Genomic DNA, 27,550 nt, shown 5'->3' with positions numbered 1-27,550 from the left:
ATGCGGGGCCACAGCAGAAAACAGGAAGACTCACGGGGATCTTGCATCAAACTTGTCGCACACAAGATTACAATCTGGCTCTTGGCTTTCAAGTGAGCAAAACAGGATTGTTGGTGTGAGAAAAACACTCTGGTAGAGATGAGCAGGTGCATCTTGACAGAGAAGCTTTCTGCAGATTTTCATATAACAAATTCAGGGGAAACTCTGACTTACAGAGGGAAACACAGTGGTTTATTCTAGAGATTTTTTTTTTAGAAGTCTTTTTACAGGTGATACATAGACAGGATCACTTGAGACGGGCCATGGGCGCTCTCATATGTAACAGCAACTCCATGTGGACTACACTGACTTCCAGTGGAGATGCTGTTACTTTTGATAGCCTCTCGAAAACTCCGGAGCAGCTGCTACTGGAAAGATATTCATCCAGCATTCAAGACAAGAAAATAGCTTTTGTTTTGAAATGTTATTTAATGTTATTTTAATGACATCAATTTTTCACACAATATTAATATGAAACTTCTCAAGTGTTAGAAATATGTCAGCAACCTATTGTGATATGATTGCAAAATGATAATGCAAATACAACAAAATATTTAGGCTTAATAAGAACTGGTGTCCAGGAAAATGACCTATGAATTGACAGACTGCTTTCTAAACTTGCCTGTCATTTCTATAGGCCAATATTCTGTGCACTTTTACTACTCCAGTTACAGAAGTCTGCTACAGCTAACTTTTAATATTAGATGTGTGGTTTTAAAGTTTTCTTTGAAAATTTCACTTCTACTGTAAAACATGTTAGAAGGAGTACCAATTATAAATGAGCATCAGAAGCTGCCAGTCAAACGAAATAAATCTACTTTTCAAGCATATTGGATATGGTTTTGGTTTTGTTTGCTTGCTTGTTTTCCCTAAATGTCTCTCTTTTTCCCCCAGATCAATTCTAACCAAATCTGCTATACTGTCCCTTTGTTCATTCACTGACATGTGTGACTGCTAGGCCAATACCTACACATAAAAGTCGAGTTGTTAAACTATTGCAGAGTTTATCACATCAAAATGCCCCCATTGCCACATATTGTACAACTCCAGCAATAATCTCCCACAGCTCAAGTACTTGCAAAAGACATGCGTTTTATACAGGTCACTGGCTTTCAAGGTAATTTTACTGCAACCTAAAGGGATTGCCATGCATGCTTCCTTTCAAATGTGTTCTGTACCAGCTGGGTTAGCTCCTCTATGTTCTGAAGGAGCTATTGCTTCGTGATGCCCTTCACGTTTAACTGCCAACTGCAAAACTGCTTTTCAGTACACTCTGGTTTTGTTGTTAAACTACATATTTAAAAATTTTAAGCAAGGACAATTAACACACTCAAGCATACTCCGCAGACACGCTATGATAAGCATTCCTCAGAAACTGTAATTTTTTTCTGTGAGCATATACTTCCTTTTTAATACAGTAACAGTTTTGGCAGGTAGAATGATTTTACACCCCACAGAGCCTCCATCCCTTTATTTCCTGATGTGTGTCAGCATTACTCAGGTATTATAAACGACTATGGTTATTGTGGTCTTTTCTCACAGTTATTGCCCACTGTGAAGGAGTCAAAGTACAGATCTGTGCACCTACACACCCAGGGACACTAAGTGAAGCTGAGGACTAACTGCTTAAAGTCCGTTCCCTGCTCTCCACACCCTAAGCCTCACCTACTACTGCACTTATGTGCTCAGTCAAGCCTCTGCAAAACATGCTGGACTCTCTGCAGTATATTTATTCCATACCAGAATAAAAAAAGTTCTGCAACACTACTTCAGTTCATCTCCAGCTATGCAATCTTGTTATCCATAATGAATTTGCACAAAGTGCTGTGAGGCTAAGATGTATAAAATGGAGTTACACTAGCATATCTCAAGCCAGAAAACAATTATGGAAATAAACAATGAATGTGGAACTCCACAATATTATTTTAATGAAATAATCTCTTAGACGATATTCACAATTGAAAACCTCTGTTCCCTCAAAGCAGAACTCTGTGACTCCTCAAAACTCAGGAAAGGATCATATTTGTTTGAGGTTTCTTGTTTTAAAGCATAGCTTGGATTTCCTCCGAGTTACATTGTCTGGAATTCCTGAAATGCAGTGTTTGCAATATCTGGATACTATTAACTTAACCAAAAGATGGCAAAGTAAGACCACCATCTGAAGCCTTAGACATACCAAATCATATAGCTAAACGTCGCTTACATTTTTTATGGCTGGTTCTTCAAAAACTCTCTAATTTTATTTTGAAACAAAGTGCAGTTATTTATTCTGCAACCGATTTGGTTATTCCATTTCAGATATCTCCTTGTCACTTATTCAATTGGAAAAAGCTATTTTGACAAAATATCTGTATTATTCAATTTACAGTGCTACCATTACAGTTGCAGTCTATTCTAACTACAACTTGCATTTTACTCCTTGCTTAAACGCAAAGGACAGTGATTACTGGCAGCCCACTTGAAGATGAGGGATGAAAGCAGCAATTACTATCAAGGGGACTTTTCAGGTGACTTAAGTATCTAAGTAAATTGATTCGTATCACTTACATACAAGTCACCTTCAGCAATGAGTTTCTGATTGTTTTAATTTGTAGGTGAATCTGTTCTGTGTATAAACAATTGCAAGTAAAACCATGTATTTATACTTAAATAGTTAGAAGTTTTATAATATTGTGTAACTGCAGCACAACAGAGTGTGCTCATTCTTTCATTTTTCAGTATATAAAGCTGGACAAATACCTGTTTATCAAGCACTCTCCTGTGTTCTTCTGATAAAAAACAGGGATTGGAACACCCCAACATCTTTGCCGCGATATACACCAAAACGTCCTTCTGTCCAGCATTTCAAGCATTCTGTTCACTGCAGACGTAGGAATAACTTTCACTTTTTTCAGCGCTTCCTGTAAGGTAGACAGTGAATTGTTGAACACGCTTCAGCATTCAGACAAACGTTGCTTATGCTACCAGTTAGAAAAGGTACAGGTCTACACTCCCACTCCCAGTATTGAAAAAACATGCCTTCGGCAACTGTCACATTTACTTCACCGCATGTTGCTCTTCAATAACATCCTTAGTACACTGCATATACTGAACACATCCCCACAGAGCAACTAACGCTTTTTTGCCAGCTCTGATTCTCAAGCAGACCCTAAAGTGAGTTATAAATGGCATCAGTAGCTCTATCTGAAGTTTAATAGCTCATTGTGTCTTGGGCTCTTGTCTACTTTGAAACCATATCTTGATACATAATGAATAACCACCATATTTTGCTTCATTCTAGGTAAAGAGGAATATGGAATAAAGACCTCATGCCCTAATTAGAATGAAATCCCTGTTACCCAAGCCAGCACAGGTGCTGGTCTGGGTTTTCTGTGTGGATGTACATAATTGCAAAGACCACCGCATTAAAAAAAAAGAAAAAAAAAAAGAAAGAAAAAAACCCCACAACACAAAAAACCCAAACAAAACCAAAAATGCTTTAAAGTTATTCAAAGTAAGACTGTAGCAAAATTAATAGGGGAGCAAACGAAGATGTCTGGCCATGCAAGGCTACTGTAATGACAAAGGTAATTTTAATAATGATAAAATTGTCTCTTCTGACTTAATTACTTGAAATCTATTCTGAGGAAAAAAGTTCAGTAGCTCCAAGAAATTTGTACGTCTCCTGTCAATACACTAAACAAATATGTCAGGCAATGTATTTATCCTGAATTGTTTCAATATTGACCAAAAAACCAACAGCATTCATCACTTCGACAAATAACTAACACTTTTCAATTACTCTTTGTAAACTCCAGAGTAGAACATATTCTGGAGTGAGCTGTAGTAAGATTGTTTTGCTGATTTCAAATGGCATCGGCTATTTTTAAATGCCCCATAAAGACAGCCAAATTATATACCTGTGCTGCAGCCTTCACACTTGCTGTGTTTACAAACCACTGTTTGCTGGCACGAATGATCATTGGTTTCTTAGTCCTCCAGTCATACGGGTAACTGTGCACATACTTCTCCTCTTTTAACAAACTCCCAGCTGCTTGAAGCATCTGAATGACTGAGAGAAAATATGAGACAAGATTAAAATCCAATTTGAACATACTGCTACTGTTAACCTCAATTCATCCCTTTCCATGATCAACACCTGTACCTCATTCATATTAAAAATATATTGTTTGTATGAATGAACCCTCAAAAATATACCTGCAGGAATGTAACTGATCAAGTAACAAATGGATGAACACCAAATACTCACCAGCTTCATTGCCCTCTTCAAGGACATTCTTGTTTTTAAGTTGAGGACCTGCAGCCTCAGTGAAAAAACCACCTTCATCCACAAGGCAATCCTAAAAATAAGTATGTTAATCATGTCAATAAAGAACCATGTGGCAATTAATTACCTTTTCGGTATTCAAAAGCCAGTTAAGTACTCTGCAGAGTAACTACTTTTCTGATGAATAGCAAAGTTATGTTGTATTTCAGTACACTTCAGACTTAGTTAACTGCAATTCAGTAATCTATCAGGCAAGTGAATTTTATATACCAGAAGAAAGGAGCCCCATTATGTTTGCAGATATACCACAACTGTCTCACATCAAGTCACCGGTTATTACTTCAATGACTTTTCAAATCAACAGTGAAAAACATAAAACAACCCAAGAAAAAACATACCCTCAAAAAACCCCAACCAGAAATAGGAGTATAACCAAGTTTTGGAACATCTCAAGTCATTACTTTAAAAAGGTGAAAAAGAATATCCTGCATCTTCATTTCCATCAAACACAAACTGATGATGCATAACTGAACTGTATTTATGTACATGTTTAAAACCAGCTTTGCTGAAAAAGAGTAGTATGAATGACCTACATAACTAGTGATTTACGGGTCTGCAAGATACAGCTTTAGAAGACAATTCTGAGCACTGACAGCCAGTGGCTGAGAACTGTTGTCTGTTATTGTTTTTTTAAAAAAAAACAAACAAAAACCACACAGAGAGAGAAAAGATAAACTAGATTCTACTCTACCACTTCCCTGTGAGTTTTAATTAGCAGACGGACGAAAAACTGGATCCTTTTATTTTGATCCACACTTTAAGGCTAGTTGCACATTCCTGCAGGCCATTAGTGATATTCACACTTAAGTGAATGCTTCAAAACATATTCAAGTTTTACGCACAAATTACAACAATCACTTCAGGGGCACATCATCAAAAAGTTGCAGGAAACCCCAAAAAATAACGTACTGTGGGTAACTGATGGTGGGAAGCCACGCTGTAGTCTTCCATACCATGAGCTGGGGCTGTATGAACTAATCCTGTTCCTTTTGCCATTGTCACGTGATTTGCAGGTAACAGAGGAGAGACTTTGCCAGGAATTGTGGGATGAGCACAAGAACCATCTGCCAAATCTACACCTGGAGGTGGGGAAAAAAAAAAAAAGAGAAAACAGAGAAACAATTCACACATTCAGCTTCTTTTCTCAGAGAGAAGAAATAAAATAATTGACCAGCAAGTGTATGCACAGGATCCTATTCAGATGTACTACTTCTTTATCTTGTTTGTGGGTCCCCATCCAAATACTTTCAAATTCTCTGCATTGTTAATCTTGGACAGGTTTTTTTTTCCCTTTGAAGAAACAGCTTTTCTTCTACCTCAGTATTTTGTTAGTAGTGACATCCAACCTAGAGACACTCCACACTTGCCCATTCCTTGGCAATCACTATCTCAGTGATCCAGAAACAGACCGCGAGAATGATTTAATAGGCTAAAATCCTTGAATTTGGGATCTATTTCTAGTTCTGCCACTAAGTACTAATATTACCGTGAACAATTCATTTAAACTCTCTAAATTGCATACAAGTAAAGAGAGTACAGCACAAATTAAGCTAGTGACAATTTAAGGTTAAAAAAACCACTGAGGAAATCTTAGTAGTAAAGCCTTGCTGAAAGTTGAGAATCACATCATGTGACAAAATGGCCTTCATTGAATTCTTTCTTCTTAGAAGAAACATGTTTAGAAACTGCTGTCAGTTAAATACACAAATACAGAGAGGTAACAAATATAACTAATAACTGAATATATGGGAAGATAAAAAGAAAAGGCTCTAATATTAAACTTATTTTCAAGAACTCTACTGTTGTTTGTTATCTGCAAATCACATGATTCAAGAAGGCGGAATCTGTAGAACACCTCCGGATAGTTTTATCATTAGGTAAAGTTTTATCATTAGGTAAAGCGGAAACAGATCATTTTTTTTTTCCCTCTGAAAAAGAACACATAGAAAGACACCAAAAGAACCTGAAAAGAAAGTCACAGAAATTGCTTTTTCACCTCCTTTAGATAAGCATATATCCACCACTGAATCACTGATAAGTGCAAATGAATAAATTTCAAAAATGACATGTTAAATCCCAACTCATGACACTGACTCAGAAATATTAAGAAATATCACTTTGCAGTTTGTTGGGACACAACTGCTTTAGTTTTTCCATGCAGACAACAGTCACTAGTATACCTCAGTAGTCTTCACGGTTGTGGCGAAGGCTTAAGACACATTAATAATGAAAAACTTGGAAAGTAACATCAAATAACAAGAGCAGCTTGTAGCTAGAGCTATCCATTCTGCTACAATGGGTAATTTCAATAGTTTTCATAGAATTTAGCCATCAGGCAGTCAGCGAGCATACTTGCAATTAGTGCCTTGTTCTCATCAGCAAGAGATGAGAAAGACAAAGCACATTCAGTGTAATTATTATTTCCATACTGGACAGACTTCTACTCCATGCTTAAGTTTTCAAAGTGTGAATTCAGATTTTTAAAAGTACTTTGAAATCTATAAATGAAAATTTGAGCTACAATACACCAAGTCTGACAGACTACTCCTTTTTGTATTATTTCAGTGAAGCATGTTCTCAAAATATAAACAAACTTAATAATACATCAAAACTGAAGCAGTTTTCAGACACCTACAAGCAGATTTCTAGGCAAACTGACAATATTAAAGCTTACCTTTACACGTTGACATAACTTCAAACTGCGTATCCAAAATAGCAGCTGTAGATTCAACTCTATCTGCAGCTAGAATGAAGTGTTCACCAGTCGTTGTACATTTCACAATTGAGTATCTACAATGCAAATATACACTTGTGATACTAAATAATTACAAACACCATAAAGCTACAAATTCTTTAATCGCTCCATCTCTAAAAGACAGCAAAATATGTTTCAAGATCTACGTGCCAAATTCACATCTCAAAAGAATTTCAAGATAATGTAACATTAGGAAGAAGAAATAACTTTACAAAATAAGAATGAAAGCAGAAATAAATATATTAATAGAGATACAGAACAAAGCTTACAATTGTGTCACTTTAAAAAAATGAAACAAAGCAACCGCAAAAAATATGCCTTAAATAAAATGTAATGACAGTTCAGAATGTTTTTACTTTGCTGACAATTATTGATAAGTACTGATGCAGATCACTGAACCAAATCAGACACCTACGCTGAATCCGGCATGTAACAAACTGCTTCATTGGCTGGGACAGTCCAAGGTTGCGTGGTCCAGACCAGCACACTAGCAGGAGATGATCCATCTACAGATGTAAATTAGAAATACTTTACTTACAATTATAACAACAAATAAAAGCTATCAGGCTCAAAATCTATAGAGAAGTCATACCTATCACAGAGGTCAGCTTAGGTGGTGATTTTAGCAGGGGAAATTTCACATACACGGCACGACTGACATGCTTCTCATTGTATTCAAGCTCTGCTTCAGCCAAGGCTGTTCTGGGTTGATATCAAACGTAAGTTAACACAGTTGAACATGAAAAGCTACTGATATCCTTGCTAAAATTTTGCAGACAAAACATTAAGTTGATTCTTACTTTGTTGAAGGAGACCAGAACACAGGTTTATAGTCCTGATAAATTAAACCCTAAAGAGGAGAGGGAGGGGAAAAAAGAAAGTTAGGAGAATGAAAACTCATGACAAATCAAAACACACTTCAGCAAGAGTTCAACATACCTTATCGTACATTTTATAGAAGACTCTCAGCTGATTCGCTTCAAACTTTGGATCAGATGTACGGTAGCCATTATCCCAATCTGCCATTACACCCCAACGAATGAAGGCGGATTTCTGTTTCTCAATTGCTCTTTCTGAAAATTCTCTGGCTGAAGGGAATAGTCCCATTAAGCACATGGTTAAGGCCACAAAAATCAAGATAACATCATTTAAAAAATGCTATTGACATTTTCTAGAAAAGGCTGAGCTGAACATATTGAAACTATGCACCAATTACTGATGTGTATTAACTAGACTATGGCTCAAAAAATACATATTTCACTGTAGTTGTTACATAAAATGACTGCAAGGAATAAAAAGATCCAGCAATGGTACTGTTTGACTAATAAGGGGACATACAGCAGACGTGTCTCTAGAACATAAACTTTCTTTTCAAGAAAGAGGGAAAAATATTTAGTTAAAAAGAACAATTTCTCAAAATGTATTTGAAAATAATGTAAAATAAGTAAGAGTGAAGATTAACCACCTATTGATGCTGATCCAAACTTTTAAAGCAACATGCATGTGAAAATAAGTTAGCCCACTTCATTGCTGCAATTTCAAGCTAAAGTTTAAATTGCTCGTTATAAATAGTTTTGCAGCTGAATGTTGTTGTCTTTCAATACTTAAGGTATTTGAAATTACTTTTTCAAAAAGGTTTCCATATAACGCAGACTAACTTTCTCTGAAAGGATCACTCATATAGTTTTGTAGTATTGTTAAAAGCAGAGTCAATAAGCACATCCCTATTTGTGATATTGAGCCAAGCTGTACTGATGAAGTCCAAGTTTTATCACAGAATGGTCAAGGTCAGAGGGGACCTCTGGAAGTCACCTCGTCCAACCCCCTGCTTAAGCAGGGACCCCCAGTTTATGAGGAACTTCTTTTTAGCTCCTCAGCAACTTCAGGCTTCAAAACCCAAAAGCATGCTGATCTGATAAATACTAATTTCATACTGCTAGACAGTTATGCAAAGTAGAAATCCAAATCCTCAGTCCTTTTGGTTTTTTAAACCTATGGTCAATGCCATGCATGTTCATGACAGTAACAAATTAAGCCTGTATTCAATTATCCCACTTCATAAGATTAAATTGTACTCAGTCTGCTTGGCAAATGCAGTGATCCTAGAAAACGTTACCAACAGCTAACAGGAAAGCACCCACTAAAGTTTAAAGGCTATTTGTAAAACATAAAATTCAAAATATGCTGAGTAGGACATACAAATATTTACGCCAACTTTTTCTACAAAGATATTGCAAACAGTAGTTTACCTTTCTGTCTAATTTCCATTGGTGAAAGATTTTCAGCTCCTCTGACTTCTGACAATGCCTTCAACTCAATTGGCAATCCATGACAATCCCATCCTGGCACATAATGTACTTTATAACCTCTCATCACATAGAAACGATTAGTGATGTCTTTCAAAATCTGGAAAGACACAAGGGTCAGTTACTACTTTAGCTCCCCCGTGTGGAATAGCTACATTATTAATTACAATATTCCTATTAAAAAAAAAAAAAAAGGGCTGAATGATACATTTACATTTAAGACCGTCTATTTATGATTTTGCCTTGCCCATCATTTTCTATTTTGGCAGAACCTCAAAGGACCTCTGATATCGAAGGAATTTACATCCAGTACAACTGAAAGATGCAGTTTATAAACTTGCAAGACTTGAAGCAAACAAATTCTACTTGTTCTCATTTTTAAAGCATTGAGTTGCATCTACAGCGTTGGGCTAGTGTACATTATTGCTTTTTTATATACATGATCGCCTACCAAAACTTGTCATTTTCAGAAGCCCAAGCTTTAGCACTTGTACCTTAAGAAGCTGTGGGTCACATTTTAGTCTTTCCCACCTTGTAGCATAATGTGATGCTGTCATTTGCAGCACTGAATCTAAACATATCCAAACATATTTAGGAGTACTATTCCGAAGCTGAAATTTACATTTTAAAACTATCGACATTTAGTCATTGTGGTTCCATTGATGATACCCAGAGAAAATAAGTTTAATATAACAAACTCATGAAATATCCAAAGGAAAAAAGAACAGCAAGGCACAGCTCAACCACACATTACAACAACATTATTACATATGGAAATAAACACTCAGCCAGCGGTGTGTACGTGATCCATTCAATAAACAAATAAAATGTGCATTTAATATTGCTTAGGAATGAAGGCTGGACCTTCTCTAAAAAAAAATATTCTCTTTTCACTGAAACATTTAGCCTCATAAATAAGCATTCAGCATATAGGTACCATACAATGGTGTATGGTATTTTTTTCATGGTATGGTATCTGTGTCACCATGGCATCATATAGTATCTATGTTAGTGTGTCACTTGCTTTTTAAAAGGCTCATCTTCCAAATGCAAAAAATGTGGAAGTGTTATTGACTTAAGTGGGAATGGAGAGCACACAACACATAACGGGAAATATCAAAACAGTACAGTTTGAACAAGTAAATATTTACTTTATTTAACGCATGACCAACATGAGGGTCTCCATTGGCATAAGGTGGTCCGTCATGAAGACAAAATTCCTGCTTTGTTTTCCTTTGCCTTTGCCACGAATACAGTTCCGAAAAACCACATTTCTGTAGAGACAATGAGAAAACACCTAAATCATCGCAGGTCTTTGCACTTAAAGTCTGGATTTTGGCTAGATGGTAAAACTTATAATAAAAGGAAATAAACAAAAGTAGAGAGTTAACTTTTCTAACTCTGTAAAAGAAAACGTTAGTAGTTTAAAAGTACCAAAAAGCTTGAGATAGGCATGATATTAAGGCAGACGTTATTATTCTGGCTCTCCACTGTGAGGAGGGTCATTGCTCTTTCTCCAAACAAAACTATAACACACTTTAGAGTATCCAGTTTATAACTAACTAACTAACGATCCCGAGTTCTTCAGCCTTCTCGCACAGCGAGCTCCAGGCGGCCCACACAGCCCAGGCCTACACACGGCTCCCCAGAAACAGATCTCTGCCCGCCGCCCCCCCGCCCTTCCCGGCCCGGGCCTCTCGGGGCCGGCCAGCCCCGGCCGCTACCTGCTGCGTCTCCAGCTCGGTCTGTGGCTGCAGCCGCCCCGGCAGCTGCGCGGGGAAGCGGCTGTGCGGCAGCAGCACCGTGTCCCGGTACTGGGAGTCCTGCCGGCGCTCCGCCGCGGGCTGCCGGCTGTTGGCCTCGGAGGCGGCCGAGCGCGCCCAGCCCCAGGCGGCGGCCCCGGCCCGGGCCCGCAGCCCAACCCGCGCCCCGGCCCGGGCCAGCGGCGGCGCTCGCCAGGCCCACAACATCCTCACGGGCTCCCTGCGCTGCGGCACCGCTTCCGCCTGCGCTACGGCAAGCGGCGCGGCCGCGACGGGCCGCGGGAAGGGACGCGTCACGCAGCAACGCGTTTTCCTCCCCGCCGCGGAGAGCGGCTGTTGCGGGGCCACCCCACGGGCAGGGCGGGGGAACAGGGGAACGCTTCGGCCCTCCCCGGAGCCGGAAGGGTTTGGGGCGTTCCGAGCTTATTTTGTCAAGGCGACGGCGCGCCCCTGAGGGAGCCGGCGCGGAGGCCGCGGGGGCGGGCAGGGAACTCCCGGCTGCGGCGGAGCGCGGACTTGGGCCGCTTCATCGCTTGGGAGAGGGAGCGGTCGGAAGGGCTCCCGGCCGTCCCAGAGCTCCGGGGAGCGGCGGAGGGGAGCGGCAGGGGCCGAGCGCGGCGGGAGCCGGTGAGTCGCCGCGGAACAGCACGGGGGGCTCTACGGGCACCCGGCTCCCCTCGGGCATCGTTCCTTAATACGAACTCAATAGGCTTCAGAGCACGTCGGTGAAATGAGGTGGCACAACCCGTTTCCCGCTGGAAGCCTGCGGGTGACCCGCAGTGGAACCCGAGCGTTCCCACCCTGCCGGGGAAAACGCTGCGTCCTTGCGTTACGCAGAAAAAAAAACCCAACCTTTTACCAAGTGTGAGTCAAAGTTTATTGTAAAGAAATAGGGAGCTCTAGTCGCCTGGGCTTTGAAGAGGCCAGAAGAAGAAGCCGTAAAGGTGTGCTGTGCGTGCGGACCGTTTTCCCCTTTTGTCGGGTGAAATGATAAATCTGGAAAATAGATGTTTGTAGAAAAGATACTGAGACAGCGACTTGTTCTGATAAATTACGTGTAGCCATCCTGTAATACTTAAATATTGCAAAGTTAAAACGTGTAACAAGAACTAGAGAACTCATTTATTTTAGTATCACAGAATCACAGAATGTTAGGGATTGGAAGGGACCTTGAAACATCATCCAGTCCAATCCCCCCACCGGAGCAGGAACACCCAGATGAGGTTACACAGGAAGGTGTCCAGGCGGGTTTGAATGTCTCCAGAGAAGGAGACTCCACAACCTCCCTGGGCAGCCTGTTCCAGTGTTCTGGCACCCTCACTGTGAAGAAGTTTCTTCTAGGTACCAAAGCAGGCTGGTTTGCCAGGTTGAAACCGCTATATTCAACAATGTGGTTGCTAGGCTAGGAGAAAGGACATATGGTCTTTGAAGGACAAGTTTTGAAAATTTTATGCAAATTTAATTTGAGGGATAGTTGCTGTGCAGTCTTTGTAAACTGTACAGTTTTTGTAAGAGTCAAACTTGTTTGTCCTGAGCAAGCAATATATTCTTGAATGTATTGTGGAAGTATGCCTTAGACATTGCCCTCATCAGAAAGAATGTGCCGTAAACTTAGAAATAAACTAGCTGAGATCAGAAAATTATAGCGATGAGAAACTTATGGCCAGCTAGCACACATGCTTTTCCAACCAAAAAGCCCCAAAACACCAGAAAATGTGCCACACAGGAGATACAGCCCTGTAAAAATCTAGGGCACCTTTTGCAGTAATAACATACTTTGCATTTCATTGATTCCATATTGGGGGAAGGGAATGTTAAACCTCCCATTTCAGTTTCTCTTAATAAATCTTGTTTTTCATAAGAATATTTTGATTTTAAGGTTTGCTTAGAGATTTCAGGTATAGGTTCACTACAGAAAGTAGACTTGTTTGCCTTAAGAATGCCCAAGAAAAATGTGCCCAAGAGACACCTTGGGTTAAGCTTCAAGAACGTAAGATAGTATTTCTGTATTCTTTTCTGAGTCTTTTGAAACTTGATGAAAACATTAAATAAATCAAGCCTTTAAAACAATTAAGTAAGTTTTAACCTCATTTTACAAAGCAGGATCAAATGTGCACTAAAAGGTCAGATAAAGAATGAGAAGCTGAGCATAAAATCTTAATTATCTTCTTCTGAGCCCAGTTCTTTAACTCAAACTTCCCAGCGAATATGCTAATTTTTGTAGTCCTTCTCAGAAGTACTCATTTTCCAGATATTTTCAGTATGGAATTTACTACATTCAATTTTCCTTCCTGTTAACTTGCTTCACATGATGGTATATACTTAAAATAGTATCTGTCTTCCCATTTGTTATGGCACATATTTGATCTACAACTTTCAGTGGCTTGAGAGCTGCTTTGTGCCACGGGTGGTGTTGCCAAATTTCCTCTGTAACTGTTGTTACCAGTCCAAGATAGCACGTGTGCTTTGGGCATGGACCTTGGCTGTTTTACAGGACTCCAGAGCACTTTGCCCCTATCCATAAGCAGTAGATAATAATTAACAGTAGCAACTGCGCTTTTTCAATATATGTAGACGATCACTCTACCCTTTTAGCTTCAGAGATCTTCGGACCTTTAGATACCTGTAGAGTGTTTGTAAAATGCTGAAAAAGCTCTTAAGCAGCTACATTTGGGATTTTGTTATGTCTAACATTGCTGCTTGCTGTAAACAGACATGAACTTGAGGTCACATCAATACAATCTACAGTAGCTAGCCTTATCACCTCATTATATTATAATTTACTAAGTAGATTTCTCAAGTAAGAAAGGAAAGGTATCATATAACAACCTATTGCCGCTTATGCAACACTTGCTGCAAATATGGATTGTGAGGGAAGCCTAATATTTAATCATCTATGTGGTGATTAATGAGTTCCTCAGTATTTTTTTTTCTCTCTCTCTGCTCAAGTGTTTACTTGGAAGTATATCATACATGCAAGCCCAACCCAAAAAGCATGTAATGTACACAGATAGAAAAAACTCAGGAGAAAATAAAAAGCCATTAGCTCTGTTTAAAGGATGCAGCATGGTTATCAATACTTCTTTTTTCTGAGGTAGAGAAAAGCTGGGAGGAATGGATGACTGTGAGAGTGATGATTATTCTTCTATTTGGGAACTGAAGGGACCGTGAATTGCACTGAAGTGTTCTGGGGAATGGACGTAAAGATGATACAACACAAAGAATGAAGGGACTTGAGGTGTTGAGGGGAGGAAGGAAGATGCAATAGATTTCCTCAAAGAAATGAAGAGAAGTTAAGGAAATACAGAAAGGACAGTAAAATTTAGATGAACAGGCTTCCACATACAAGCGCAGTGTTTGCAGTGTCTCCATATCATTAGCCTATTTTGTGTCCACAGTTAGACCATCTGCAAAAGTTTATATTATATTTATGCAAATAAAAATAGTAAGTAAAGTTGCTCTTGTCATCCTGTCTGGTAGCCTTGTACTTGAGTCCAGGCACAAACCAAGTCTGTAGGTTCGGTTTTGAAAAAAAATGAACTTATGTTCAAAATGTACGAAACGAATACTGTGTGTGGACTACAATTTTTCTTAATTTTTATGATTAAGAGTTTCTGCTGCTGTTCTTTAATGCCATATTTTATTTTAATGAAGAGAACTAGGTTTACTGTCAGAGACAGCATGAACATTTGAAAAATCTCATCTAAAATAGCTTTATTTCACTGTGTTTGTGTTAGTTGTACTTTTAAGAAAGTCAAAGCTCACTTCATTACTACTCACTGGCAGTAATCCACTTTCCCCTTCCTACTCAGCTTAAATAAACTGTATCCGTTTGGGATGCTATGTAAAATATTTTCCTTCTTGTCTTCTCTTGAAGAGAGAAATGTACAGGTTTGCTTTTTGTTTCTTTGCAGCATTCAGCATGGCTTCTCCAGCTCTACTCATGCGTGTGGTCGCCTCTGCATATTCTGTTGCGGAAAAAGCTGCAACAATTGTAAGAAATGTAATGGCTGCAGGAGATCTGGGGATAGTGGAAAAGGTATTACTTTTACTTTGTTCCAGTTTAATTGCTCTTATTAATGCTGAGTTAGATACCGGTCCAAGTGGTAATTTTGAAGATCAGCAACTAGGGAAGGAAATACAGTCCATGGAAGTTGCTCAACCTCACTTCTCTGATAAAAGAAATATTCCCTATTAAAGGATTAAAAGACACTGGAGAAGTGTCTTTTGACCAGTATTTCTAAAGAAGGTTCAGACACTTAAAAGAAACACACCATAATTTTGTCCCAATTCCCCTCACAAAACAAAAGCTTTGGACAGCATGGCAGAATTCATAATGTACCTTTCCCATTATTTCCCCTATCTATGTTCTAACACCAGTAGTACAGCTTGAAGTACTGTGCCCACGATTAATTTTGGATTAGGATAAATCAGTGTTTAGTTTCATAAAACAAAAAAGAACCTTAGATTTTATTGTAAATCACAGTTTTCAAACTTAATTTGGAGCTTCACGTTTAATTCTAAATAGAAATGAAACTACAATCATCTGCATGAAGGTTCTTAATTTGCTGTAAGTTAGTAAGCTGCACTGATAAGCCAGCATCTTAGTTTTGACTACAGTAATAGAACAGGTGGAATTAACTTTAAAAGTTAATTCTAGCTTTACAGCTATTTTCACAAGATTATGGACTGCATTAAGTGTGTATATTATTTTTGGCCTTTACATTGAAGTAATTGCTGGTATTTACATTTTTCTAAAAGTAAGCCCTTTCAGCCAGTTGTGAAGAGAAGCCTGATCCTTTATGACTTTTATTGTCAGTTCAGACAGTGGATGCAAAAAGAAAGTTCCCTTTTTCCCCATTTGGTCAGTTATATTCAACACCAAGGAAACATTTCCAAGTTTCTTATTCCCTTTTTTCTAAGCAATTAAATTCAGATGTATGAGGGGAAAAAGAATTTTAAAAAATGGAGAGCAATTATCTGTGTTTTCAAAAGTACTTGGATACATAGTAGGATTCTCAGACATATAAGTAGAATATACTTTCCCACATAACCTGCTTTTAGGGTGTTGGGAAAACTAATCAGCTGCACTACAAGAAAGCCTTAAAATACTTGTGTCCAGAGGTACAAAGGGAGCACTGTCTGTACTTTGTTTGATTAACCAGTTAATTTTAAATATATAAGCAAGTTTCATTAAGCCTATTTTTTAAGAGTCCAGAAAGGTTAAGGTAATTTTAACTTAAAGTACATGCTGGCTTTTATCTGTTTAATTAAAGTTTCACTTTAAAATAATGCAGGTATGTTAATATTATTTCCCAGTACATTGGAAATGCATTGCTCAATCGTTGTCATTTTCTAATATTAAAAAAAGCACAAATGAACACATTTTAAGCTTTGTAACCTATTAAGTACGTAATTGTAAATGCCGTATAACAAAAATGATCAAAAGTAACAGGTGATATTGGTTCTAAATAAGACTTGTTATACTTTTTTGTTGTTGTTTAAACAAATACTACAAACACACAAAATTAGGTCAAAACAATGACCAACAGAAGAGGTTCCTATTTGCGGGACTAGCAATCTCAGAATTCCCGCAAGCTTCTTGTCAAAGGTGGCTGGTGAGGAAAGTGAGAGAATGGAAGAGAACCCATCTGTACCTCTGCTTTACAGTCCGGAGGGAAGAGGTGCATGAGAGCAGAAAGTGCTCCTTCTCACCATTCCTCCTCTTCCTGCAGTTACCAAACATCAAGATTAAGTCCAACTGGCCTTATTGAAAGTGTTAGAAAAGCGAGGAAGACAGTGTTCTACCTTTTCCCTCAACACAATTGACCTCCCATCCATTTATCTAGATGAGGAAAAATAGTTCAAGGACAGTTAAATTTTTGGCTAGCTCCGCTCCTCCCTCTCCTGATCTCCAGAGTTTTCTTTTCCCCAGTCAACTCCAAGTTCTCCATTTATATTGCTTTTTTATTTGCTTTATATTGCCTTTTAAAATTGTTTTTACTCCTCCCCCATCTCCACAATTGATAGGTAGATATTTTGTCCAGCGATTCTTACATTATTGATGACAGTTTTGAAGAACTACTTTATACTGTCTTATTAGGTTGGTGTCCTGGAACAAAGGACATTCTCTGCAATAACTTGATGTTGCCAAATCTAAAGTCAGTGCTAAATTTGACCAAATTTATTAGGGGATGAGAGGGAAATTTCAAAGAAAAATACCAGGTTTCATGAAAGTAAGCAATTGGATAAGGGACAGACTAGGTTTTGAGCATGTAAAAATTAACCCATAACATGATTCTAAATGGAATATTCCATTCCTATGGCTATTTCCTGTAGCTGAATAAAACAATTTTCATGTTGTCACCAAATAAGATAAAAGCAGATAAAATACAATTTTTGTTTGATTCAACTAAGATGTAAATCCTTGGATGAACTTGTTTGCTTAATTCCTGCACTATCATAAGTATTTCTTACTGGGAGTTTGTCTCTGAACCTAAAGGACTCCTCTGTTCATAGATACATGAAGATCAAGGCAAGAAAGCATTAATAAATTACCCACTTCTAGTATATAGTAGGCTATTCATGTTTAAGAAGAAATTACTGTAACTCATCTGGCAACCTGTGTTTGGCTACATCTTTTGAGAAGGCTTTCAGTCATTGTTTCATATGATCTTGAGACACCAAATCCACTGTTTTCTCTCTAATATTTTTGCTGGAAAAAATGTATGGGTGTTACTGTCCAGTTCAATTTCCCTGTTTAGCTTCTGGCCCTCCTTGGTCTTTCTCTGCTAGACTTTATATTCAGTACAATTGCACCAGTGCAATTGATGGGGACAGACTTTTTAGCAGGGCCTCTTGCGACAGGACAAGGGGTAATGGTTTTAAACTAAAAGAGCGGAGATTCAGGCTAGACATGAGGAAGAAATGTTTTACAATGAGGGTGTTGAAACACTGGCCCAGGTTGCCCAGAGAGGTGGTGGATGCCCCATCCCTGGAGACATTCCAGGCCAGGCTGGACGGGGCTCTGAGCAACCTGATCTGGTTGAAGATGTCCCTGCTCATTGCAGGGGGGTTGGACTAGATGACCTCTGAAGGTCCCTTCCAACCCAAACTGTTCTGTGATTCTATGAGAAGAACACAGCACATAAATATTGTTCTGATATCAAACCAGTGTATCTTAGCTCTGGGGTGTACAGGGAAACTCTGCTTTGTTCATTTTTTAGCCTGCCTCTCTCAAGATCACTTATTAGATTGATAATTTATCAAATTAGACTTTTTTCATTACAAGGTAGATATTTAGAGTGACATATGAACCTGGTTGTATTGGCCATATTGAACTGGGTTTTTTTTTGTTATTATTGTTATTTTGGAATGCACAAAATCCTGTCCTTCCTTTGATAGACCGGAGCCAATGACTTGCAGACCAAAGCTGACCGACTGGTACAAATGAGCATTTGTGCTTCCCTGGCACGGAAGTTTCCCAAGGTGACAATCATAGGAGAAGAAGTAAGTACCAAATTGATTTCATACTAACAATTTAACTTACTGTAACTTGCAGTGGAATTTGCTTTGTCAGGTTTTAGGAAATGATCTGGTTAAAAAAAAAATCATTTCCATCCTATTTCATCTTTCCACTGCAAGCAGATCCACAGTTCTAAGGCAAATCAAGGTGAGTCCAACACATTTTTGTAATAATTTTGAGAATCCTTTTGTTAGGACCTGCCCCCTGATGAGGTAAATGAGGAATTAATAGAAGATGGTCACTCTGAAGAAATACTGAAGAAAACTTGTCCTGCTCAGTACACAGGAATTAAAGAGGAAGAGGTAATGTGCTATACATATGTCTTCATGTTACGCACTGTCCCTATTACTTACTGATTTCAGCTAAGAATGTATTAAGAAAAAAGGTTATTTCAATGTTGCTGATTTTTCTTTTTTGGTTTGAAAACTGAAATGGCATGAGAATCACATCTCCAGAGCTGGAAATGCTGCATATCTCTGTGTGCAATAATGGGAAATGGAAATTTGCTTCTTACAACTTGTAACGCAGTTTTATTTGGAAGGAATCTACTTTGGACATGAGAAAGTAATGTCATTTCCATGTTCAGATTAAGCTTTCATACCTCCATTAAGATGTTTACTGGGAAATTCCAGTCAGTTGTTAAGCTTTTTTGTGTAAAATACTATTGTAGGCTTCAGTCATAATGTTAAAAATTTGAACCTTTTATTTCCTTACTGTAAGGAAATAAAAGCATTACATTAAAATATATACTTTGTGTGGTAATTTGCATGATTTGTATTTGTTAATTTTCCTTATTTTTTTGTTTTTAAAGCTTGTAATATGGGTTGATCCCTTGGATGGAACCAAGGAGTACACTGAAGGTTGGCCTCTCTTTTAATTCTGCTGACTCAAAAAAAGTTATAGCAATGTAATCAAGCAGCATGTACCTGTAGATAGTCTTATGATATAATTTACATACAATATTGTTTCGTAAGGCTGATGTTGTTTCTGTACTTTTTGAGGTCTATGGAATTGTTTAATCATTCCATTCAGTTCTAACCGGTATTGAATATTCCCGATGGGCTACTGAGTGTGCACCTGTTTTCATCATTTCAGGGAGCAAAGGGCTACCTTTGATTGCTGGCGGGTTGTCTCACTTTCTAGTCAAACTTACAATTTCACATATACTTTGAATTGAGGGACTAAATCGCCCATTTACACAAGAATATGCTCAATTATATTTACGTTCTCCTCTTCAAACCACCCAAATACCACATCGGTATTTGTAGCTCGTTCAAAATAAACATCTTCCCCTAACTCATAATTCTTCAGTTATGGGAAGAAAATGTTTTCAGCAAAGCCTAATTTGAAATAAACCCTAAAATGAAGGAGAAAAAAAAAAAGAAAAAGAAAAACCTCCCAAAACCAATACACTGAAACCTCATTTTAGCCTCTTGCTGCATCTTTTGGTTGATTAATGTAAAATCTTTTAGGTAGATTTTTTTTTTCCCCTTTTCAGGGAAAGAGATGTACAGCTGTCAACAAATTGCTAGTTTTGAATACCATTAAAGAATTCACACCATAATTATAGAAGAATATAATATACTGCTATTTAGTTGTCTCTTTAAACTTCTCATTATATATTAATTATAATATAGTTATATTAAGAGAATTCTATCCAGGGAATTTTTTTTGCAGACCTCAAGGCTGAATGACTAAAAAAATTATATCAACCAACCTATTACACCTGAAAAATCATTATTAGTATTTGCATTGTTAAGATACCACCCTGCATACTGATTTGTGGACTTTTATTGAAGGTTAATTTTATATATATATACTTTTTCAAGCATGACTACATTGATATTATTTCTGTACAGGTCTCCTTGACCATGTAACAGTTCTAATTGGAATTGCTTATGGAGGCAAAGCAATAGCAGGAGTTATTAACCAGCCATACTACAACTATGAGGTAATTTGTTTACAAGCATTAGATGATTTCTAATTGTCACTTCTAAGCCACTGCTAGTTAGCACACTCTCAACTGAAAAGCAGTGTGTAGTGAAGTTAATGTTGTAATATAAGGTGGTGGTGTTTTTATTAAATATATACAATTTTGAGTGTTGGTTTCCAGGAACTGAATCTCGGGGACCTACTAACAGCCACACTGAATCCTGAGGCTTGTGTAATGCACTAATTCAGCATATATTACATATGTACTGTACATATTACTACAGTACATACAAAGTACATATTGTAAAACAAGTACAGATTGTTATTTTTGCAGTCTTTGCTAGAAATTCTTTAGTAAATCCATGCAATAGGCACATTTGTGATGCATGGTAACTGCCAGAAATCTGCAGCCCTAAATAAACCAAGCATAGCTGTCACTGACAGCTGAGTTAGAGTGCGTCAGACCGGGTTTCAGGTGTAAGTCCAACCTACAGGCATTTACACGTTTGGACATTATTTCAGTACTATCTGTGAGGGGTTGAAAAAGCTCAGGAAGCAGTCTGATTAATGACACATTAGAATTTAAAGAAAAATCTGATGTAATGCATATCATCAGCTGATTCTATATGTTCTAGGTGATATCTATGATGAAATATATAAAATAACAGTAACAATATCTTCAGTTACGGATTGTGCCTGAAGTAGAGAAATACACAAATATTAATTTGCCAGTCATTAGAGGCAAGACATAATGCATCACCACAATGTCACAGATAAGAAAATAGTAAATGATATCATTGCTTTAGAGGGAAAGAAAGCCAATTTCTCACTCAGGGCTCTAGGGTAGTTCTTTTTAAGTGCCACTGTTTAAATGTATATCTCAGGATTAATATTATACTCCTTAATAAGCAAAGTTTTTCTAGGTACTTCTCTCCATTTGTGCTTTAAATGTTGATCTGTATGGTTAGCCATCACCTGGAGCTGTGTACCTTTTTTCTAGGCAGGAGCTGATGCTGTGTTGGGCAGGACAATCTGGGGGGTCCTGGGCATGGGTGCCTTTGGATTTCAGCTCACAGAAGCACCTGCTGGGAAACACATCATTGTTACCACCCGTTCTCACAGCAGTACCCTGGTAAATGATTGCATCAGCGCCCTGAACCCTGACAGTGTCATCAGAGTTGGAGGGGCAGGAAACAAGGTATGAAAACTCCAAATCTTTCATTTTTTGTGGGGACAAAGAAACCTTATTACTTTTGGGAAAAGAAAAATAATTTTTAAAGAAATAATTTGCTTACTTGCATGAATGTAGCGGAGACTTTGTCCTCCTTCCCCAGCACTTCTTTCTTAGCATTCAGGCTGCTGGAGGGCAGAGAGTCAGAATTTGGTACAGGTTTGTTTGTAACCATGGCCATACTGGCCATGGCTGAGGTCCATCTTCCCCAATATTCTGTTTCTAGAGAAGAAAATAAAAAATAAGACCAGAATGACTAAATGGGAATACAATTTAATCATAATTGTTAGGCATTTCTTCCTGTCCATGTTAAGATGGTTTTCGTTCCAACTATCTAGAAGCACATACCAAAGGATAAAACCAGAAGTAAACTGATATTTCCTTTGGAAACCTTCTCTGCATACACAGAATACTCATTTGCTATAGTTTTGAAAGCTTAGTTTTGTCATGGTTGTCAAAAACAGACCCACCAATCTCCTTCCTCCAACAAATGCGAGGCCCAAAATGGCACCAAGACAACATGGAGATAGTTTCCACTTTATTTTTGTAGTACTTCCACAAGACAGGAATTCTTGTTTTTTTCTGAAACTAAACCCAGATTTTCATCCTATAGACTGTATTTCTAATGATCAAAAATAGGTGATGCAGAATGGTAATACAGTATAGCGTTCTAAACCTTAATATAATTTATTTGATTAGAAATGGCTGGTGTTCCTTTTCTGACAGTGATCTAATGCCTGTTTCCTGGTGTTACTTTTACCTGTTTCTAAATGCCTAGATCCTTTGCAATGATTGCGACTTTCTCTTCATAACAGATCATTCAACTTATAGAAGGCAAGGCATCTGCTTATGTGTTTGCCAGTCCTGGATGCAAGAAATGGGATACATGTGCACCTGAAGCTATTCTACATGCTGTGGGAGGTAAGTTAATAGCATTCAAAATTCCAAAATAAGTGAAACTGCATCAATTTAAAGTTATTTATATTTTAATAGGAAAAAAAACCCAACAACGAACAAAACAAAAAACTTTCCAAACATGTCTTTGGAAAGAAAAATGGCAGTATGTATATATTTTTAAATAGTCACAATTCACTAGGAGTTTGAGCCTTTTGAAATCAACAGTAATTCCAAAGGAGCAGAAAATTATGCTCTGGAAAGCATGAGATGATCTGTTTTGCCCTGGACTAATACAGTCAATAACTGTGAAACAGTTGAAAAGCCAAAATCCAAAATTTTGGGTATAGTAATTTCAACATTTTCAAAGCAAATGGCTTTTTTACTCTTGGCTACTATTTCACAGCAAAATCACACTGTCCTACTAACTGGATATAGTAGTTTATTATTAGTAACGTATTATGTAATATGTGGATGTTGAATTATTTAAAACAACCAAAGTAGGCCAAATCATACAGTTGTTCCTCAGATGTACAAACTCCAGAATTGAGTCATTCATGCAATTCAGTAAAATTAGTGGTCTCCAGCCAACATAAGCCACTTTACCTTTCTAGAGGGTAAATGGTTACAAAAGTTATGAGAAGTCTCACTGACAAGAATTTGAATTTTTTATTATTATTATTATACTTTTTCTACCGTTCACGTTGATAGACCTACCACCATACGGTAAAATCGTGGGCTTTGATCTCCTAAATTCTGTCAAGCAAGGATAAAAGGCTTCATAATGACCTTATTTAACTTCTCCGCAGTCTCTACTGTTGATAACTGGGCTAGCTTTAAACAGGTTAGCACAAGAAAACCAACCAATCTGGGGCAGCACAGGGCTGTATTTAGCTTCCTTGTTATGTAGGTATCTCGTGGTTAAATTAGCTTGCATAAAGATCTGTGTTGCTCTTGTCAAGTGATTTCTAGAAACTCATTTAAAACCAGCTGGGATGCTTCTATATTACATTAAGAGTTTGTTGTACAGACTCTGGCTTTTACTTGAACTAAAGATCGTTCTTTCCTTCTTGTCAACCGCCAATGTAAAAACTACTCAGGAAGCATTTTAATTAATCCATAAGAGAAAGATGTTGTTTTCCTGAAACACAGTGAATTTAAGTATTCCTGAAAGAAAATAAAACAATTAGTTATTTTATTTCAGCCAATAAAAAACTGTTGCACTTATACTGGGAGCAAAGGTATTTCACATCTGAAGACAGCATGTGTATGCCAAAGACGGGGGCTTTTTGTTATATCACCTGTACTAATAAAATAGAATATCTCTCCACAACTCCCATTTGCTAGAATTTTTTTTTTTTTTTTCCAGGCAAGATAACTGATATCCATGGAAATTCATTTCAGTATAACAAGGAAGTGAAACACATGAATTCAGCTGGGGTCCTTGCCACTTTGAGAAATTATGACTATTACGCCAGTCGTATTCCTAACGCTGTTAAACAATCTCTTGTGCCTTAAATCAGTGAAGCGTCTTCATTTGGCCTGCAAGGCTGAGAAAGTGAGCTTGGAGAAAAAGAAAGAAAGAAGATAACTGAGCTTGGAATTTTGTTGTATAGAATCTGAATTGAATTCTTACATTAAGGTGTTCAATAATTTCAAAATTACCTACAGAATCTCTAGGTATATAAGGGATCAGATTGTCTTGCTGTATTTAGAAGACAACATCCAAACCAGTAACATTTCTTCAACAGTAGTTTTTGAAATTCTTTGGGAGTATTCATTCCTCATGTGGTATGACTGTACTTAATTGTGGCATAATTACTGAAAGGGCAAATTATTGAAACTAATTATCAAGGATACACTTATTGAGAATAAAGCTGTACCCACATCTTCAGCATATAAGGCAGCTGCGCAGTGGGGAAGAAAGCTGCTGTATATGATTTCACCCCCCCACACACCTGGCCTGCATTCTTAATTGGTAGTGCCTGAGGAAGCTCAGTGTAGTATCAATTAAAAGACACGAGGCGGGGCAGGGGGTGAGTGATATGAAGGTATCATGGCCAGGCCCTGTTAAGAAGGCACAGGTACCAGAACAGGATGGTAGAATGCTAGTGTTGGTAGATGTTAGTTTTAAAGATAAGGTATAGCTGCTGTCAATTAAAGGATAAATGTTCATTTCCATCCAAAATGCTAGTTACTGAGCCAGAAATTTGTCTGATGGATGAATGTTGCTCATTATAATATGAAAACACACCTCCATCTCAAAGGATACCTGCCTCCAGCCTACCTTCAAGCACATGTAGTGAGGTTTTTACCTTAAAAATTGAAGCGAGGATTTCCAAACCAATCAGTAACAAAGGTATGTGTGACTAGAGTCACTCAAGCTCCACCTAAACATAGAAAATAGTATAAAATACCCTAACAACAGAGGAAGGGTGGGAGAAAGACACCATTGCTCAGGAGTGAAGGGAACAGCTTAATAGGACTTTTGGGACCAGTTGACAGGCTGAGCCTATCTTCCCTGCCCTCAGGAGGACACTCTTGGGTAGGATTTGTGCTTAGTTATACCAAGTTTAGACATCAAGATTGTATTTGTAATCACATTAATAGAGCTCCATAGTCATCTTAGAATTTTTTATATATATATATGGTACCAATACTTACTTCTTAAAACTAACATTATTTCAACTAAAGTGTGTTTTTGCAACTAAAGTGTGTTTTTGTAGATAGTGTATTTATCAACAGCATCTAAAAGAACCTGCACCTGTTGCTTTAATAAACCTCATTATTTGTGGATCTAGTCATGAGAATTTCTCATTGAATGCACCCAGACCTATAGTATACGTTATACTATTCGTGAATCTGTGCAGTGTGTAGATTATATTATACTATTTGTGATTCTGTACAGCGCCTAGATTCAATTATTGTGACTGGCCTGCACTATTCGTGAATCTTATTGTGTGAATTCAATGTTAATGCGCTCAGACTTAGAGTATGTATTATACTATTCGTGAATCTGTGTGCCAGGCTGGCCATTGAGCATGATCAGGCTTACAGTACTGACTTGAGGTTATTTGCATCACTCAGGAGTTCAACCTAGCTGCCTTGCATGGGACTTAACTTCTGCTAATTTAATCATCTTAACGCAACATTATTATACTGCTAATCACACCACCACAGTCCAAAAATCATCTTAATATTCAGTGCACAAAATTATCACTTACCTCATTGTATCATCATCAGCCAGTCCGTAATGCTATCGTGACATTGGATTAAAGCTGCATATATAGGAACAACACATGCTTCTAATCCTTTCCTCTATAGCTTGCCTTCTCCTTTCTCAAGCACATGACTAATAAGAGCACGCAAGACAGATTCAGCCTGCTTTAATTAGAGCCTTCTTCATATTTTGACCCATTGTAAGTTTAATCATTCCACATATTGGTTGTGACTGAAGTTTGAACCACACAGCAAGTACAAGATCGATCTCACCTCACTCCCTCAATTATACATAATTCTCAGGTTTATCTTCAGTAGAATTCTTAGGTATGCATACTTTAGTATTCACACCAAAATCTGCATGTAAATTTGCAAAACACATTAAGATAAAATATAGAACGACTTGGACAACACAAAACCTGGCTTAATAAGGCTTGCCATTTAATCATTAAAATACAAGGTGAAGTACAGAACCCACTTAGTAATCTTCATCTATGTCTCTATATTTTTATCTGAAATTTGCTATATGTTTGAAAATTTCCTCAGCATAAGCCCCTTTCTAATTCTGCTGCAATTTAACTCTCTGCTTATTTACAGTTACCCCCATGGGAGCAGAAGACACATGGTTTACACCAGCTTTTACAGGATGTGTAAAAGCGCCTATGTATGGAAGCACTTTCCATGCTTACAAGAAACTGTAAAACTCTTAAGACAGGAAAATATTAAGGAAAAGCTGAGATAAAATCCAGCAGCAGGAAGCAGGGATAAAAGCCAGCACAAAAGGTGCAGTCATGCTCTGGCTATACCACTACGCCTACTGCACAAAACAGCTCTGGGCCACCAATCAAGCATTTGAGAGTTTCTCCGCTGGCACACTAGGTGCCATGGTACAATCTGTAAAATAGGCTGGAGAAAAAAAAAAAAAAAAGAAAAAAAAGAAAAAGCCAGCACCATGACACTGCATTGTCCTTGTAACAGTGTGAACTTGAGTGCCTCCTGTAAAAAACTGCTGACACAGAATTTTTGTAATTCATCTCAAGCCTAGTTTGACCCACTGCAAAATGTGTGTTTGTAAGGAATGTGACAAGTAACATTCTACAAAAGCAGATAGCTTAAACCGCTGTACTCAAGCAAGTTGGTACGTGTTGCACTATTTATCTGTATAATTATATAAAGAAAAGGCATTGAAGCTGTCTCTACAGCTGTTACCAGACACCTAACTCGAGCGTTTTCACACTTGACACCTGCAAAGCTCTCGGGACGGCTCTGCCCAAGCACCGGAGCAGCTGTGAGGGGAGAGGCCCCGACACCAGCCGCCGCTCCCCAGCACCCGGCCCCAGTGAGGCCGCCGGGGCGCCCAGGGGCAGCGCAGCCCCCGCCGGGCACAGGCCGGGAAAGCCCTGCGCACCGCCCGCTAATCACCGCCCGCCTCACCGCCTCCTCCCGGCGGATTTCAGGCTGTGGCCGAAAAGCGGCGGCCCCACCCCGGCCGCGGAAGCCCCCACAGAGGCCAACCAGCGGCAACCGGCCACGGCGAACCGCCCGCCACCCCACACACG

At 38.3% G+C, this 27,550-nt stretch overlaps 2 protein-coding genes and 1 long non-coding RNA gene across 5 annotated transcripts in view; 1 reads left to right on the top strand and 2 right to left on the bottom strand.

Moving 5' to 3' along the window:
* The window catches only part of IARS2 (isoleucyl-tRNA synthetase 2, mitochondrial), a 28,433-nt gene extending 16,914 nt beyond the window's left edge, over positions 1 to 11,519 (bottom strand). The window contains exons 1-12 of the mRNA XM_065631332.1: positions 11,152 to 11,519; positions 10,579 to 10,701; positions 9,371 to 9,527; positions 8,061 to 8,209; positions 7,922 to 7,971; positions 7,714 to 7,823; positions 7,537 to 7,627; positions 7,041 to 7,156; positions 5,276 to 5,445; positions 4,289 to 4,379; positions 3,939 to 4,090; positions 2,779 to 2,939 (exon numbers count right to left, since the gene is read on the bottom strand). Coding sequence (XP_065487404.1) covers positions 2,779 to 2,939; positions 3,939 to 4,090; positions 4,289 to 4,379; positions 5,276 to 5,445; positions 7,041 to 7,156; positions 7,537 to 7,627; positions 7,714 to 7,823; positions 7,922 to 7,971; positions 8,061 to 8,209; positions 9,371 to 9,527; positions 10,579 to 10,701; positions 11,152 to 11,397 — 1,616 coding nt within the window. The 5' untranslated portion in view covers positions 11,398 to 11,519. The remainder of the gene's footprint in view (positions 1 to 2,778; positions 2,940 to 3,938; positions 4,091 to 4,288; positions 4,380 to 5,275; positions 5,446 to 7,040; positions 7,157 to 7,536; positions 7,628 to 7,713; positions 7,824 to 7,921; positions 7,972 to 8,060; positions 8,210 to 9,370; positions 9,528 to 10,578; positions 10,702 to 11,151) is intronic.
* A 28-nt stretch (positions 11,520 to 11,547) lies between these two features.
* Positions 11,548 to 26,808, top strand: BPNT1 (3'(2'), 5'-bisphosphate nucleotidase 1). 3 transcript variants are annotated; one of them, XM_065631334.1, is made up of 10 exons: positions 11,736 to 11,817; positions 15,105 to 15,229; positions 18,595 to 18,699; positions 18,910 to 19,017; positions 19,527 to 19,575; positions 20,575 to 20,666; positions 21,648 to 21,845; positions 22,694 to 22,799; positions 24,142 to 24,330; positions 26,589 to 26,808. In XM_065631334.1, the coding sequence occupies exons 2-9, from the start codon at positions 15,113 to 15,115 to the stop codon at positions 24,288 to 24,290; spliced, it is 924 nt and encodes a 307-aa protein (XP_065487406.1). In that variant the 5' UTR covers positions 11,736 to 11,817; positions 15,105 to 15,112; the 3' UTR covers positions 24,291 to 24,330; positions 26,589 to 26,808. The 3 variants fall into 3 exon arrangements, with proteins under 3 accessions (XP_065487408.1, XP_065487407.1, XP_065487406.1); XM_065631336.1 differs by lacking the exon at positions 26,589 to 26,808 and having other exon boundaries at positions 11,548 to 11,817; positions 24,142 to 25,530; XM_065631335.1 differs by lacking the exons at positions 15,105 to 15,229; positions 26,589 to 26,808 and having other exon boundaries at positions 11,734 to 11,817; positions 24,142 to 25,530.
* On the bottom strand, positions 12,069 to 26,421 carry LOC135986851 (uncharacterized). The gene is made up of 4 exons (XR_010605933.1): positions 25,997 to 26,421; positions 21,943 to 22,100; positions 21,637 to 21,729; positions 12,069 to 12,186 (listed from the first exon to the last, which is right to left on the bottom strand). It is a non-coding gene; the product is annotated as an uncharacterized LOC135986851 (long non-coding RNA).
* Positions 26,809 to 27,550: the final 742 nt, after the last annotated feature.

This window comes from Caloenas nicobarica, chromosome 3 (genome assembly GCF_036013445.1).
Source record: "Caloenas nicobarica isolate bCalNic1 chromosome 3, bCalNic1.hap1, whole genome shotgun sequence".
Classification (NCBI taxonomy): Eukaryota; Metazoa; Chordata; class Aves; order Columbiformes; family Columbidae; genus Caloenas; species Caloenas nicobarica.
The sequence above is the reverse complement of the archived record's forward strand: the minus strand, read 5'-3'. Positions and strand labels throughout refer to the sequence as shown.

Excerpts from the sequence above, each read along its gene's own strand:
- BPNT1 (XM_065631334.1), top strand. The coding sequence starts at position 15,113 with ATGGCTTCTCCAGCTCTACTCATGCGTGTGGTCGCCTCTGCATATTCT. Across the intron at positions 15,230-18,594 it reads ATCTGGGGATAGTGGAAAAG|ACCGGAGCCAATGACTTGCA; the intron begins GTATTACTTTTA and ends TTCCTTTGATAG. Across the intron at positions 19,018-19,526 it reads CAGGAATTAAAGAGGAAGAG|CTTGTAATATGGGTTGATCC; the intron begins GTAATGTGCTAT and ends TTGTTTTTAAAG.